Raw genomic sequence first — 15,895 nt, 5'->3', positions numbered from 1 at the left:
TTCGGATGCCTCATTTACGATTTAGCCGAAATTAGGAGGCGCCACGTACGCATCTTGTTGTCACAGAGACCGGCAAAGTACGGAAATGCTTCATCATAGTCATATAAACTACATAGTCCCTCTCGCGCATTTACATCCCCGAATGCTTCTGTATGTAGCAGTTCCACCACCTTGCGCAAATATATCTGCACCATGTCCACGCGGCCCGCATTCGAAGCTCTTCCACTGAGTGAAGACCACCCCCCCTACTCGGCATGGGGTCTGTATGGTGATGAAGATGAATTAGGAACTCTAAATCTGCTAAGGCCAGAGACGGTGCTTGCCGCCAAGTCGGAGATTGTGACAGGAGAAACTATCAGTCTCAAGTTCGCGTGTATACCTCTGGAATTTTTGATGTTTTCTAACCTCTTCCCATCTCAGTCTTCCGCTGAACATTCCAATCACGCCCATGAACCCAGCAAGGGGTGCTTTTAAGCATCGTTTTGTTGCGAAGCCCAATTCAAATGACGACGAACTAGACATCAACACACAGAGCTCTAGTCAATGGGATGGGTTAAGACACTTACCCTACCAGGCAAGCAGGAAGTTCTACGGCGGTTTCTCTCAAGATGAGATTAGCGGTCCTTCACCAACGACGCGCGGAGGAGTACATAGTGCGCAGGAACCCAATCAAAGTTACATGATTCTCACTGACCGATGCTAGATCTCGCGCGCAAGGCGATAGCGGGTAGGGGTGTGCTTCTAGACTTTCGGTCTTGGGCTGTGAAGAATGGGATTTCATATGACGCCTTTAGCACCTATCGTATAACCTTGGACCAGCTATTGAAATGTGCGGAGGATCAGGGTACCAACTTTAGGGTCGGCGACATTCTGCTAATTCGGTCCGGCTGGGTCGAAGACTACCTGCATCGGTCCGAAGAAGAGAAGATCGCATTGGGAGGTAAGGAAGATCGAGCGTTTGCAGGCGTTGAAAACTCGGTGGAGGTGACCAAATGGCACTGGGATATGGGGTTTGCTGCTGTAGCTGGCGACGCAAACGCTTACGAGGCCTGGCCTCCTAGCAGGACAGACCCCTTAAAGCATGCTTTGCATGAAATCTTTTTATCGGGATGGGGTATGCCGATCGGCGAATTATGGAATTTGGAGCAATTGGCCGCCGAATGCAAGCGTAAGCAGAAATGGTCTTTCTTTTTGACCAGTCAACCGCTGGATGTGCCGGGTGGAGTGGCCAGCCCATGTAATGCAATGGCAATTTTGTAGCAGGTGATGTAGAGGAGTCACACGTGAATGCAAAAGCAAATTCAGCTATCCAATACCGTTGCCTGTAGACCATTTGCCGCCAAAAAAAAAGGAAAAAAAAAAAAAAAAACAAGGTAGATACCGGCGAAGTAGAGCGTTCCAATCGCAACCGAAGACCGACGTGCTGTGCCACATTACACTGAGTCCGCATGCATTCGTTCTGAGTCTGTGTGTAACATCTGTCCATATTCCATGTAAACTACTTTACAGTGCTGGGCCGACTTCGCAAAGACGCCGAATCGCTGCCGAAGCATGAGCCCGGCGATGCGGCAACCCATGACCGTGACGTCGACCCCAGGATCAGGATCAAAAAACAACATGCGGGGCCCCACATTATCAAAATCCTATTAATACGAACAAGGAAACAGTGTTTCTGGCAGGCATCTTCTCACGATCGACTGTCAAAAAGTCTGTCTTGGCGCAAACATGGACAAGTCATTAGAAAAACTGGACGACACAAGAGTGGAGGACATTGAACATGCGCATATCAGACGAGAAACGTCAATGTTCGGGAAGAATGGCCTCGATATGCATGAAATGGCAGTCCTCTCTGCCGAGGAGATGCGAGCTGAGCGACGTTTCGTGCTGAAGCTTGACCTAATCGTCTTACCACTCATCGCGGTGATGTACTTTCTGGCTACTCTTGTGAGTTTTTTTTTTTTTTTTTTTCTTTTTTTTTTTATCGCAGCTTTTACACAGTGCCATGTTAGCTGATTTGTCCAGGACCGAGGAGACATCAGTAATGCTGCTGTTGCGGGAATGAATGATGAATTACACATCACTGCCCACCAGCTGAGTCAATGCGTTGCCTTCTTTTACATCGGCTACATTGTCTGTCAGATTCCTGGGAATCTCTTCATGAGAATGATTGGACCGAACATCCAGCTGGGATGTGCCATGATTGGGTGGGGGCTGGGAACTACTCTGTAAGACCATGGAAGAAGTCGTCGATGTGCATGTCTAATGTAATCGCTGCGGGATTTAGGCTTTGCGAGGCGAAAAACTGGCAGTCAATTGCCGGCATCCGGGTGATGATCGGCGCTATTGAAGCATTCATACAGGCAGGGCCGTTATACTTAACATTGTGGTATCGAAGAGAAGAGCTTGCAACTCGGGGGGCCATCTTTTTTTCCATGATGGCTGTCGCCGGTAGCATGAATGGTCTAATAGCGTACGGCGTCGAGTATAATTTGAATGGCGTACACGGATGGGGCGCCTGGCGATGGATCTTTCTCATTGAAGGTGAGCGTGTCAGATATACAGACTTGCTTTTGACTGCATGCTTACGAAGGATTCCCAGGAATTATGTCCGTTGGCATGGGCTTTGTTGTTCTAGCACTGCTTCCTTCTACGCCCGAGAAGACCACATGGATGTTCTCCGAGAAAGAACGGGAGATAGCCATGCGCAGGTCAAGGGAAGCCTTCAATGTAGCTCATACGAAGATTGAGCCGAAGCAGCTCATTGCTGTGGTCAAGGATCCCAAAGTGTGGATTTATGGTAAATTCGCGAGAACCATCATCTATATTAACACCGCTAACAAAGTCATGCAGCGTTTTTGTATTCGTGCATGAATATCAGTCTGGCATGCTTCTCAAGCTTCTTGCCGGTAATGCTTCATCTGCTTGGATTTTCGACACTACGGACCCAGCTGTTGACAATTCCAGTGTATGTTGTGACCGGAGTGTTCACTATTGTGGTGTGCACCCTATCAGATAGACTAAGGAAGCGAGGCATCTTCCTAATAATTTCATTTGTAATAGCAGCCGTGGGTTGGTTGCTACTGATCGTCAGCAAGTCTAGAAATCTCTCCTTTGGCAGTACATTCTTGGTGGGAATGGGTACATACCCCGCCGTAGTTCTGATTCAGAGCTGGATGAATTCCAATATCATTGGATTTACAAAGAGGTATGAGATTTGTCGTGATGTTGCTGATTATCCTCCTACAAATGCTGACTTTCCGAGCAGAGCCGGCTCATTGGCCTTTATTATGGTCTTTGGACAAAGCTTTGCGCTCCTTGGAGCTGAAATTTTCGACGACGCCCCCCATTATTACAGGGGTAAGGGGCTCTCGCTAGGTGCGATGGTTGTTGCGCCTGTTGTCACATTGCTGTTCATGTTCTACTTGAGACGTGCGAATGACCGGAAGAGACGCGATCAGGACAGCGAGGAGGCGGCTGCAAAGCGGGCTCTGAGTTTGGAGGAGATTTGCGATGCCCACCCAGACTTTATGTTCTGGTATTAGCACAAGCTGGCTCTCTGTGTGCGATATGTCTGTTCACTCAAGGGCATGTACTTAGTCATGATTACCTAGTGGCAGCCAATAGAATGATTGATGATTGTTTGATTGATTGGGTAATCTCCCTTTTGGGCGTCGGCTGTTCGGCACAATGCAAACGCTGCAAACACATCCGTCTCAGACGGAAGCTAAGCCTATACAGGTAACAAGTGCTACCCCTCAAGTGTGGGGATTGCAGTAGGCCCCGCTCACCGTGCGTAATCCGATTGGCCGTAACGGAAGCGTCCGCGACCCGATTGATCGGAGACGCCCCACTAGGTGGCACTCGGATCTTGGGGAAACCCAGTCCAGTGCGCGACCTCAGGCCCCACCGTCCTCCTCCCGTAGGCACATCAACTGGCGGCGAGCAAGGAAATAACGCACAGCAAGCGACTAAAATCTCGTCGAATTCCCGACATTCCCTGTCTGCATGAGAGCTGCTGGTGAGGCAGTCCTTGGATGCTGTATAGAGTCGTTATTAGTTGGGTGATGTATTAATATAATTTGTCCGTGCATCATCCGTGAAACCGCCACGGAGTACACATTACTCCGCAACCAATTTTGAACTTTAAGCGGCAGTTTCTTTGTTGCCAATCAGTGGCACACAGCCCGGTGGCCCAAGCAGCGGTCTGGTGACAATGTGGCCTAGGCCAATTACATCATGCAGGCCCAAAATGCAATCCAAGGCACGACATGAAGATTTTTTTCCTTCTAGGTTCACCTACTTTTTGAACATATTGCTTTCCCCTAAGTCTTCTTATTTTTGTTGTTGCAATATTATACCCTCTTGAAATAAAATGAACCCGCCGAGCAAGAGACACAAAGGAGTGGCATGTGTCCACTGCCGGCAAATGAAGGTAGGTGCTTTTGCGGATATCCTCAACCTTACTTCCGATACACAGACACTCATGCATAGTTTCTCTTAGCTGCGATGCGATTCTGGAGACAGATTTCCAGCGCCGTGTTCCCGATGCCACAGGGCTGGCCGTGACTGCTCTATTAACCCGTCTTTCAAAAGGAGCGCAAGAAGAGAGTGAGCAAGCGGTCCCAGAAACCATTAATCAAGATTGACGTTTATTAAGATTTATAGCCGTCTAGATGAACTAGAACGAGAAATCCATATACTTCGTAACAATTTATGGGACTCATCTGCCAATGTCAGCTGTGTAAAAAATCCTTCGGATACGTCCTCAGTTGCAGATAATTCGGAAGAGCTGCATGATGCACAGGCTCCGTCTTCCACTACTGAGCTAGGGACAGGTTCCTCGTCAATTCCAGACGTTCAAACCTTGGAGCAGATTGTTGTATCTCGCGAGCTATTCATGAGGATATTGGACGAGTATGCTGTTCTTGCTTGTTTTTGCGTGTTTATCACCGTGCTAACTCCTAGCAGATACTTCCGATATTACCATCCTAGGTTTCAATTTTTACAGTCAAAAGAAAAAGTACTACATGATTGCGGAACCTGTTCCCTATTATTTTGGGCATTGGTTGCTGTATCATCAAGATCCGTCCCAGAATGCAAGGACTTCCGGAAAAGTCTTAACTGGCCGCTTAGGCGCCTCGCTATGGACAGTGCTATCCGAGAGACTCCTTCGCTACCTTTGGTCCAAGCATATATACTGCTCTGCGTCTGGACAATGCCTTTCGGGGCGGTTACTGATGACCCTTCCTGGACATACTGTGGGGTAGCTACACACAAAGCACAACATCTTGGCCTTCATCGACCGAATCATCTCAATGAATTTGTCATGGGAACGGGGTTTGATCAAGAATTACTCGCATCGATGAGGAACACATGGCTCGCTTGCTTCATCGTAAATCAAAAGTCTAGCAACCTCTTCATTCAAATTTCGTGACTTATTACTGACAATCTAGTGTAGCATCAGTTCCAAACTTGGTGTCCCAGCCACCATCAGGCCAGACTACGCAGTCATGCAAGCATTAAACGGTGACGACTATTGTAATCCTACATTCCGTCAGTTATTGAACCTGGCACACCAGGAAGCTACATTTTCGAACTTGCTGGGTCAAAATGTCTCTACTGCAGATGGACTCACCTCTGATCCACTACCTGTGATACAAGCCGCTGACTTAGAGCTCGAGCAATTCGAAATAAGACATAAAGCAACCTGGTCGAATGATGTCGAACGGAGCTTTCTTGGTGTCAAGCTTAGACTTTATTCGTATGCATTCCTCCGATCCGACAGACCAGCAGACGGAAGAACAGAAGACAGGGCTACAAACAGTAGCTCGAAAACTTTCCCTTCACGAGCCTCTGTCGCTTCATATCTGGCCAAGTCTTATACCGCTGCTCTGCGACTGATAGCAGTCTCATGTCAAGTGAAGACGACAGATTACAGATCTTCCGATGATTTACATATGTTAGAACATTCAACATCGAATATACCGCACTTTTGGACTTCTTCGGATGTTGCAAATATAATCTTGGCCACGTTTGTGTTGCTACAGCTCACGAGAAGGTTGAATTCCCGGGTGGACGATGATACAGAAGCTGAAAATGCAATCAGTCGAGCTTGGTACATACTTTCGTCCCTTTCAATTTCCAAAGGCGATCACTACAACAGGATTTGCGATATCATCGAGTATATTAGCAAGTTCAAATGGCCTTCAAGGGCGGATCCAACCCTACTTGTGAGGTCTCGTATGGGCGCGAGTATTCAAATCGATCTAATACAGCGCGCGCGTCGAAGATTTGTCGGCGGAGAAGCCACTTACAGCAAGCAGCTGCCCGAAATAAACACAGAAACTTGTCTGAACAACAATAACATCAACTTGGACGGCATGATAGAGTTTTCGGGGATGCCAGACGGGATTTCTACCTCCTTCGACGATATGTTGTGGCCTATGTGGGATCCCTCTTTGAGATCAACCCATCTATCCTAGCTGTGTACAATACATTAGTAGCGACAATCTCGGGTTAATTCATGTCGAGTTGTCGGAGTGTAGTGTTATGATTAAGAGTGTTGGATTTATTTTATACCGAACTTCGTCAACCAGGTGGTGTGTGGCATTTTCTTTCAATAGTATTGACAAAATTTTCCAAGAACCACACTTGAAGTTGTTCTTATAATTATCACCCTACATGAGGAGATCAAAGGAAAAGTCCAATAGTGAATCCAATTTAGACAATACGCAGGCTCGTTGAGGGCAAATATGCCCCAAAATACAGTGAAAGCAACCCAGGTTTCAATTTAGTCCAGATTCAATTCTGTGTCTAAAGAAATTCGAAGCAATCAATTCAGTGATATCATAGATGCCACAAACCTTATGCACGATATACTCAGTCTGCCACTTATTCTATCACGACATCCGACGTACACAGCAGTGATGAAAATAGCGATATCATACATCAACTAGCAGCAAAGTACTCTCCTATCCTCCAAACACCGGTTTTCCTGGGTCATGGATTCGCTGATCCAAAGGTTTCTGTTTAACTTGGGGGAGGGGGGGGGGGGATATGGCAAAGTTTCTATCGGATAAGCTGAAAATGGATGTCACATGGAAGGAGTACCAGGAATTCCCCGAGGAAATAGATGACTTGCTTGGGTTTCTACAGCGAAAGGTTAGCCTTCATATAGTAGAGATATGACCTGAGAGAGAGCAAAAGAGAGCCATGTTGGTAGTGGCTGTATCTTTGTACGACACTACTTTTCTTTTCTGGACATATTCACCTGTATGACAGATATTATGCTGTGTTGATATATATGGCTGCTGTAAACAAGGATACAAACCCAGTGGTCGAGACGGCAGTCCCCAAGATGCTATAGTTATGGCTCATACATCGGTAATACGTGGAAATGAATCAGTCACATGCTAGTTAGCAGATTTCCAGACTAAAATAAGTATCTACCTCAGCCGCCTAATACCGTGCGTGGCCTTCAGCATCGGAAGACCCAACCCCCAACAACCAAATATCGCATTTACAGCGTGACAAGCTGAACAACGACCCCATCCAACAGCGGCGTAGCATTTCCCGACATCTTAGCAAATACAAAAACAGTAGACGCAACATGGTTCTCCAAACCGACCTTACCCCGCGCTTCGAAGTGCGCCCGCTCGAGGCTAAGGATGTGCCCGTTGCATCGGCAATCCTGTCGCACACGAATATCTTCCACTCGCCAATGTGGTCCGTTGCACACCCAGACGACCAGACCAAGCGCTGCTATGACTCGTATAAATCGGTCGACTACCTTGTAAGCGCAGCCATAGCCTCACAACTGTCTTACGCCGTGTATGACAAGGAATACCAATTCAAGCGGCCTGCGTCGGCAGCCACGGATGGCGCGCTGTGCTGGGATGACACCAACTTGACTGCCACCTCTCAGCAGCTTCTCGACGAGATTGACAGCCCGATAGTCTCCATTTGCATGGCATATGATGGCTTCCATCCCCTAAACCTTTCCCGGGTGACCGATCTCTTCAACATCCTCCCGCTCTTCGCCGCCATGCACGAGCATTTCCACGAGATCGATGCGCGAGATGCAAAATCCTGGGAGCCCACGGCTACTGGTCAGGTCATCATGCGGACGGGGACGTCGACGCGCGTGGATTACGCGGGCTTGGGTTTGATGAAGCTGATGGCACACTGGGAAATGAAGGATGCCGCCGCCAAAGGCTTCCGTGGAATCAACATAGAAACCCTCCATCCCGCAGTGGATAAAGTCTGGATGAACCCTCCAGCGCCATTTAAGGCAGAGAGGGTGAATATCTTTAACATGAACGAGCTGACTGTTGAAAAAGACGGGGAGAAGGTTGTGGCCGCGCCGCAAGTTGACATTCTGGCGGGACGCATATACATCGACCTGACCAGCTAACTGGATTATTCTTTGAACCTTATGCGGTATATTGATACCTAGCTGTCAGGTATTCGAAGTTTATTCATTACATTTTAATATCCTTAAAGTGGTACGTAAAACATAGGCGTGTCTGTAATGATTTATGATCCCACAACCTTCCAGAGAAATATATACTGCCCTGGATCTACCATGACGCAAGCAATGTAGCACACTATGTGACATTTCATTCTCTCACAGAGCCCTAGTCGCGGATGGATGGTCGCCACTTCATCATCCTAAAAATACTTACTGAACTATTTTTTTGTTGACAATGTACGAAAAAGAACACAAATCCCATTTCTAAAAATATTCAGTTCATGTGTCTACTAAGCTTCAGAATTCATTCCTCCACACGGATTGATTGGAGGAGCGCGTTCGGCGTCGGCGGCTAGACGCATCAGCCAGTGTAATGAACGCACCTATGATAGCCTCGTATGCCAACATCTCAGCCTGGTGGTTGGTGACACATTGATGCTAGACAACTCTGCTCAGTGACAGATGGTTTCGGTTGCAGTTTATATACTCGACAGCCCTGAGTTTTATCTTCTTCTCTTTGCTCAAACGAAGCGTACTAAAGAAAAATATCAAGCATGAGGAACCCTTCACGGCTGTCTGTAATTGCCCGCGATGCCGGCATCGTCGAAACAAAAAGACTAAGCATTTTGCAGCAGCCCTTAGGATCAGCATCCCATGGGGCATCCGATGAGGATGTCTCCAAGGCAAAGGAAATCCTCATCCATCAGCGGACACAAAGCGAGTCGTGGAAAGATCCGTTGAAACAAAAACGGCGATTTCTCCGCACAAAAGGGAAGAACGAGTCTCTCGCAAACCCCGATAAGTGGACTTTCTCCAGGTATGAGCGCTATGTGGCTCTTGACAGTCATATCCATACGCTCGGTCCCGTAGGTGTTGCCTGGGCAATTCTCGATCTCAACACGACGGATGAGGTCTTCGATGTGAACTTGAAATATCCGTGCGAGGCAAAAAGTCTGTATGAAGAAAATGACTGGCTAGAATACGTGACAGCAAAGGGATCTCTGGAGTATGTCACTTTTCTGGCGAGTTGTGGCACACGGCAATCAGCAAAAGACAAAGCCTTATCAATATCGCTGGAACGGGAAGACATGCCAATGATCAGAGAGCTGCTTTTGTACCATGCAAACCCAAATAATGGTCTGGAAGAAACCTACTTTATCCCGGCTGTGATCCAAGGAAACTTTGAGCTGGTCTCCATGTTCTTATCTGCACCGAATCCGTTGACAGCGGCGGCTCTCAATACAGCATTGATCAAATCCGTCCAGCAAGGCCACTCGCATCTCGTGTCTCTGCTTATATCACATGGTGCCGGTCCAACTTACACAAGAGGCAAGGCTGTAGAGGCCGCTGTTCTTAACGGTAGTTTGAGAGACCTTTCTTCAATCTGTCTGAAATCACAAAACACCTTGACTATGACTGCACTCCACAATGCAATTTCCATAGCCTGCACAATGCAAGACGATGATTTGAGAGACTCCTTCGTGGATTTGCTGCTCTGTGCTGGAGGTGACGCGAACCATTCTGCATTGGGAGACCTTTTGTTACAATCTGTCAAGGCAGGACGCACCACAACCTTATCCCTGCTCATAAAACACGGGACATCACCTAATTCAAGAGATGCAGAAGGTTTGAAACACGCAGTACAAAGCCTTCGACTTGATCTCGTGGAGATAATTCTGCATAGCGACGTCTCAACCAGGGGAATGCGAAGAGCCCTGGAATCCATCCCAGACGAAGCAACAGAAAACCAAATGCGCAGCGTGGCAATGCTTCTACTTAATAAAGGAGTTACCGAGGAGACACGCAGTCTCTGTTTGGCCCGTGCCGTTACTAAAGGCTTTGATGATTTCGCACTGTCACTAGTGAAACTTGGAGTGTCTCTAGACTACGATGATGCTGCCTGTGTGCGTCACATTTTAAGGAAACAGGATTTAAGCCTACTCGAAGCTTTACTTATAGCTCCTTGCACTCCTGAGAATCTCGCAAAGGCCATCCCCGACGCCATGGTCATAAATACGCTTTCCGTCAGACGGCACGCCATGCATTTGATTTTGAGGAAGGGTGTCAACGGCAGAAAGCTACACAAAGTTCTTCTCACTGTGATGGGGGAGGACAGCCCTCTAGGCACCGATTACGAGCTCGCCAGTATCTTGATTCGCTACAAGGCATCTGTCGACTTCGTTGGTTCTGGTGCTAACGAGAACGTTATCCAGATTGCAACAGCACGAAGCGACTTGAGAGCCCTCGAGCTACTATGTCAGGCCAAACCAGCATCGGAAACTGTGTCGGCGGCTTTGCCTCTTGTATTCAAATCCTACAGTTTCGTCAATAACTCAAACACATATGATATAATGTCAATTCTGTTACGCTATGAAGTGCAACAGGGTGCTCTGAACGAAACACTTGTGAACGCCGTCGCCCAATATAGTGAAGCGCGTATCATAAGCTTGCTTCTAGAAAATGGCGCGGATCCAAACTATAAAGACGGAAAGGCAATTGAATCTGCATTGGCTCTCCAGGATCCCACTGCATTGAGACTAATATGCGATAGCGGGCCATTGGAACCACATGCATTGGAGAGATTAGTTCCACAGGCACTGAATCCCCGAAATTATAGCATCGACAAGGCTGGACGACTGCTTCAGTGTTGTGTGGAGTATAGGAGGATTTTAGACGTGGTATTAATCCTCGAAGTCGAATCCATGGGCTGTCGTCAAGAAGTCATCCACCTTCTGCTAGAATTAGGTGTAGGCGTTGACTTCAAGGACGCGGCTGCGTTGTGTTGTGTTGTTAGGAACAACGATATCGAAACAACACGGGTATTACTTTCTAAGAAACCGGAGAAGAAACACTATCCAACACTATTGCAAATAGCCAGCAAAATACGAGGCAGCAAAGATGACAGACTACATATGATGCGTCTGCTTCTGAGCCATGGCGGTCCTGGAGTTGGGCAAGATGATATTCTCCTGCAACAAGTACAATCATCCACGGCGGCGGCAGCAGCAGCAACAGATGTAGATGAATTCTCCTTGATCAACCTTCTACTTGATCACGGGGCTTCAGTTGACCATAAAAACGGTGCTTTGATCCAGACAGCGATTAGCCGCAGTCGACTTCCACTTTTTGACCTTTTGATGTCCAGAAATCCAAACAGAGGGTCACTCGTCAGTGGATTTGAGACGGCAAGGAGAAATGCAACATTTTCAAGTCATGAGAGATTGCATGTCTTTGTTTCTCTAATAAAAGCAGGGTTTGGGGGTCGCGGAGACTCCGAAGCCCTAAGTCTTGCCGTAATTGAAGCAGTTGAACGAGATCCCCTCGACTTGACGATTCCCAGATTATTGATGAACCATGGTGCTAATGTGGAGTATAACCTCGGGCATGCGTTCCAGTCGGCTGTCTTAGCCTCATCACCCGATCTAGTTGACTTATTTCTCCACCAACATCCTTCCAATAAAACTATCAATCGGGTATTTGGAAGGATGATAAGTTCTGGAACAATGAGCCTTTCTGGTGGCCTCAAAGTAGGTCAACTACTTTTAGAGAATGGTGTTCAAAAGTCTCTTGTCGAAAATGCCTTGTCTGAGGTCTTTTCAGCTGCAAACTCCACAAAAATGGGATATATATCCAAAAAAGAAGTCGGCTTGTTTCTGTCCCATGGCGCAGATGTTAATGCAAAGGACGGTACATATTTCGTTCAAGCCGCCCTTAAAGAAGACATGGATTTATTCCGAATGCTCCTTATCAATGGCAAGCCCGACCCATTGGTTATTATTCCAGTTCTCATCCAGGCGATTGTACCAGAGAAAGCGCTGCTGAGATACTTGCGTGTACTTGTGGAAAATAGTATGAGTCCGATCTCTGTCAAGGGGTCTACACTATTCATGGCTGTCGAACGCTTTCCCCGAGGCGGAGAACTCATCCGGTTTTTATTGGAAAATGGCGTTTCTACGTTAGCTTCCACTACAGTAGCCACGATAAACCCTGCTTTTGGCACCGAAGATGTGAATCTCGTGGTGTGGTCCTTGTTGCGCGAAAATCCTAGAGTGAGTGACGAGATTATCGTAGCAGTATTGCAAGCTGAAAGCGTCAAAGGTTGGAACTCTCTTCTCTTTCTTCCCAAAACCCTTGTGTGTGTTATCAACGCTGACTTTGGCTTGCTAGACTCCTTATTCGTGACTGCAAAAACCCGGCTATCGGCGACAATACTTGCAGCCAAGTACAGGCGACACAAAGTTATGCGTGAACTTGTCAACCAGAAAGCCGATCTATCAAGTCGCGACTACCAGAGTCGGTCAGCACTATTCTACGCCAGTCGAAACGGAGATACGGAGATGGTCCAAATTCTGAATAACGCCGGTGCACTGCCTGATGATGGAAGTCTGCATGAAGCAACTCGCCAGGCCCACCCGCAGATTGTATCCCTGCTTCTCTCTGCCGGCCATGATATCAGTTTCCCATCATTACTACATTCAGATGAGTCCGGATTAGGGCGAAGTCCGCTGGAAGAATTATGCCTCAAAGCAACCCGCCCAAATTCGGATGAAGACGTTACTTGGTGTACAAGGCTTCGGGAGACGATGCAAATTTTACTTTACAACCAGCAGGGTAAAGATATTAAAAAGGACGGAGGTAGTGGCGACAACAAATCCATTCTTCACCTTGCGCTTGACAACGACACGAACGCTCTGGAAGTGACCGAAGCGCTTCTCGAATTTCCGCAGGTGTGGAAATTCATCAACGAACCGGTTCATCAGTTCAAGGATGCGGAAGGTTTCATCTACTCACCGACAAAATACGTGGAACACTTTCACAGAGGTCCAAAAAATATAGGCAAACAGCTTATGCGACTTCTTCTGGGAAAGCGGTGTCAGGACCGCTACTATTCATCTCGAGGATACGATGATCAACCTGAACATGCAGTTGGCATCCCCGAGGATATTGTAGCAGAGATAAACAAGCGGAAACGCCTGGAATGTGAGAAGCAGGAGGAGATGGCACGTATGGACGAGCTTGCGGCTCACCAGCGAGACGTTCGGCTGAAGGATCATCAGCTTGAGCTGCGTATGTCAGACGAGCGCTACGAGCAGACGGTGAAACAGACTCAAGAGCGAGATGCATATCAGCAGCGCACTTTTCAGAATAAGCATAGCTTGGCCCTCATGCACGAGCAGGCGCTCAATCAACAACGTCGCAATCAACTAGAGGAAGAAAGCAAACTCAAGCTTAGGCTCCTGAGTGATGAGACAATGCAGCAACAATCGTTTCTTGAGGTTGGAAGAGCAAAGGAACTACAATACAGGAGCAGACTGCTCGCGCAGGAGCGAGAAACAGAAGAGGCAAAGATTGGTATTCAAAAACAGATGATGTGGGATCGTGAGAATGTAGACGCAAAGCAGCATGGCCGGCAAATAGAGTTACTCGATCACCAGGATCAAATCCACGAAAAGCAACATACTCGACATGTCAGTTTGCTTGATCGTCAGGATCAGAGCGTCAAAAAACGAGCAGTTGAAGCGAGGAGCGTAGCTGAAGCTGCACGGGTGGCCAACATGCCGTCGAATTTGTTACAATTGGAGGAGCTGGATTAGGTATCGACAAAAACAAAGTTTCTTATGCATACCGTCACAATCGAAACAGCTGGAAGTTAATATTGATCATGCAAAGTTTACAAATCATGGCTTTCAATTTGTGAAGGTTTGAGCAACGGAAGACTTTTTGCTTGGGAGAATTCGGTTTCTGGCGATTCCGGAATTTGCGGTGCCGCTGAGTCAGCGGGATTCCGTGTTCCGCCACAACAATTTGGCTTAGGGCTGGCAAGCATAATAGGTCGCAGGCTCCCTCCTCGTTAAGATTCAGAAAAACAGCTCAAGCAAAACATTTTCTGCTATCTTCGCACCCAAAGCATCTCAACGTCTGTCTCAATCTTGACTTTATCTACCGTCACCCACACAATTGCAACACAATGGCCCCTACTAAGCTCCTTCTCACTGGCGCCACCGGCTACATGTAAGCTGCAATAATCCCATGTTCATTCCCAGGTCGGCATTCAACTAACAGCAACTAGCGGTGGTACTGTGCTCACACAACTGCTCAAGTCGCAAGTCCCGGATATCCAGACTTTGTCTGTCTCTGCTTTGATCAGGAATCCGGAGCAGGCCGAGCTGTACGCCTCCAAGGGGGTGACTCCCATTCTGTTTATCGGTCTTGAAGATGTAGAACATCTTCGACGCACAGCAAGTGGCTACGATATCATCATCCATGCCGCAGATTCAACAAGCCCTGCGGCTGTAGAAGCCTTGATTCTCGGGCTTGCAGACAATCAAGATACCAGCAAGGAGAAATACTTCATTCACACGAGTGGAACTTCAAGTCTTGGCGACCGGCCCATCACTGAAAAACTCATCGAGTCGAGAGAATTTTCCGATAAGAGCGACATATACAGCTACATGAAGCATCGCGAGGAGATCGAATTCTATGCTCAACGTGCAACGGATATTAAGACCGTTGAGGCTGGTGAACAGGCAGGCGTCAAAACCCTTGTCGTCAAGGCACCTATAATCTACGGCAGAGGCACAGGATTCTTCAATAAAAAGTCATTCCACATACCGGTCCTCATTCAGGGTGCAGTTGCAGCTGGACGGGCAGAGTATGTCGCTGAAGGTGCTTGTGCATGGGATTATGTTCATGTGGAGGACCTGGCTGCATTTTTCGAGCTTCTCACAACCAAGGTCCTAAGGAATGAAGTTGTGCTATCAGGGCGGAAGGGTATCTACTTTGCCAGCACTCTGAGGCATTCCTGGAAGGAACTAGCCGAGGTTATAGGTGAATTTGGCTACAAACTTGGCCATTTGACATCCCCAGAACCTCAATCAATTACCCTGAGTGAAGCAGCCGAGAAGTATACTGGGGGAAACGAGCAGCTAGCAGAAGTTGGTCTAGCGTCAAAGTAAGTATATGCCCACCGTCTTTCCCTGCGATGAAGCTAACATGCTTTCGCTAGCTCCCTTACAAAATCCGACTTGGGTCAAGAAATTGGTTGGGTGTCGAAGAAAGAGGAAGTCGACTTTAGGCAAAGTATCGTCGACGACTTTGACTTATTATTCGGCAAAGCATAACCAAATCTGATTTGACAATTTTGATTTTATCGAAGACCGCGCTTGGCATTTTGATTTATATAAGTATTACGCCGTTGCTAATATATTCCGATGAATGTTCATGACTTGTTTGTTGTGTATATATATGAATACTATTGAACAGTCTCTTAGATTCTCATTTGCATAGTCCGTATTCTTCATATTGTTTGCAAGAGCCGTCGGTATTTAGGTCTTTATGGACGGGTCTATGAGTTGTTTTACATACTCATAGACATGCAATATTCAGACACACACCTGTAACGAGCATTGACATGTATTCATCATA

The 15,895-nt window shown here is 47.3% G+C and overlaps 5 protein-coding genes across 5 annotated transcripts; all 5 read left to right on the top strand.

Annotated features, from left to right (window-relative positions):
• Positions 1 to 192: 192 nt before the first annotated feature.
• On the top strand, positions 193 to 1,260 carry UA08_09179 (hypothetical protein; the record flags this gene model as incomplete). Its single annotated transcript, XM_020264165.1, has 3 exons — positions 193 to 365; positions 421 to 653; positions 704 to 1,260. 3 exons carry the CDS (start codon positions 193 to 195, stop codon positions 1,258 to 1,260), a joined length of 963 nt encoding a protein of 320 aa, XP_020115679.1.
• A 465-nt stretch (positions 1,261 to 1,725) lies between these two features.
• On the top strand, positions 1,726 to 3,542 carry UA08_09178 (hypothetical protein; the record flags this gene model as incomplete). Its single annotated transcript, XM_020264164.1, has 6 exons — positions 1,726 to 1,944; positions 2,023 to 2,225; positions 2,285 to 2,541; positions 2,600 to 2,786; positions 2,851 to 2,965; positions 3,096 to 3,542. 6 exons carry the CDS (start codon positions 1,726 to 1,728, stop codon positions 3,540 to 3,542), a joined length of 1,428 nt encoding a protein of 475 aa, XP_020115702.1.
• Positions 3,543 to 7,609: 4,067 nt separating this feature from the next.
• Positions 7,610 to 8,413, top strand: UA08_09177 (hypothetical protein; the record flags this gene model as incomplete). Its single annotated transcript, XM_020264162.1, has 1 exon — positions 7,610 to 8,413. One exon carries the CDS (start codon positions 7,610 to 7,612, stop codon positions 8,411 to 8,413), a length of 804 nt encoding a protein of 267 aa, XP_020115703.1.
• Positions 8,414 to 9,024: 611 nt separating this feature from the next.
• Positions 9,025 to 14,064, top strand: UA08_09176 (hypothetical protein; the record flags this gene model as incomplete). Its single annotated transcript, XM_020264161.1, has 1 exon — positions 9,025 to 14,064. The coding sequence occupies one exon, from the start codon at positions 9,025 to 9,027 to the stop codon at positions 14,062 to 14,064; it is 5,040 nt and encodes a 1,679-aa protein (XP_020115704.1).
• A 374-nt stretch (positions 14,065 to 14,438) lies between these two features.
• Positions 14,439 to 15,591, top strand: UA08_09175 (hypothetical protein; the record flags this gene model as incomplete). The annotated part of the gene is made up of 3 exons (XM_020264160.1): positions 14,439 to 14,482; positions 14,541 to 15,422; positions 15,477 to 15,591. 3 exons carry the CDS (start codon positions 14,439 to 14,441, stop codon positions 15,589 to 15,591), a joined length of 1,041 nt encoding a protein of 346 aa, XP_020115705.1.
• Positions 15,592 to 15,895: the final 304 nt, after the last annotated feature.

The sequence above is a fragment of the Talaromyces atroroseus genome, assembly GCF_001907595.1.
Source record: "Talaromyces atroroseus strain IBT 11181 chromosome Unknown scaffold_18, whole genome shotgun sequence".
Taxonomy (NCBI): domain Eukaryota; kingdom Fungi; phylum Ascomycota; class Eurotiomycetes; order Eurotiales; family Trichocomaceae; genus Talaromyces; species Talaromyces atroroseus.
The sequence above is the reverse complement of the archived record's forward strand: the minus strand, read 5'-3'. Positions and strand labels throughout refer to the sequence as shown.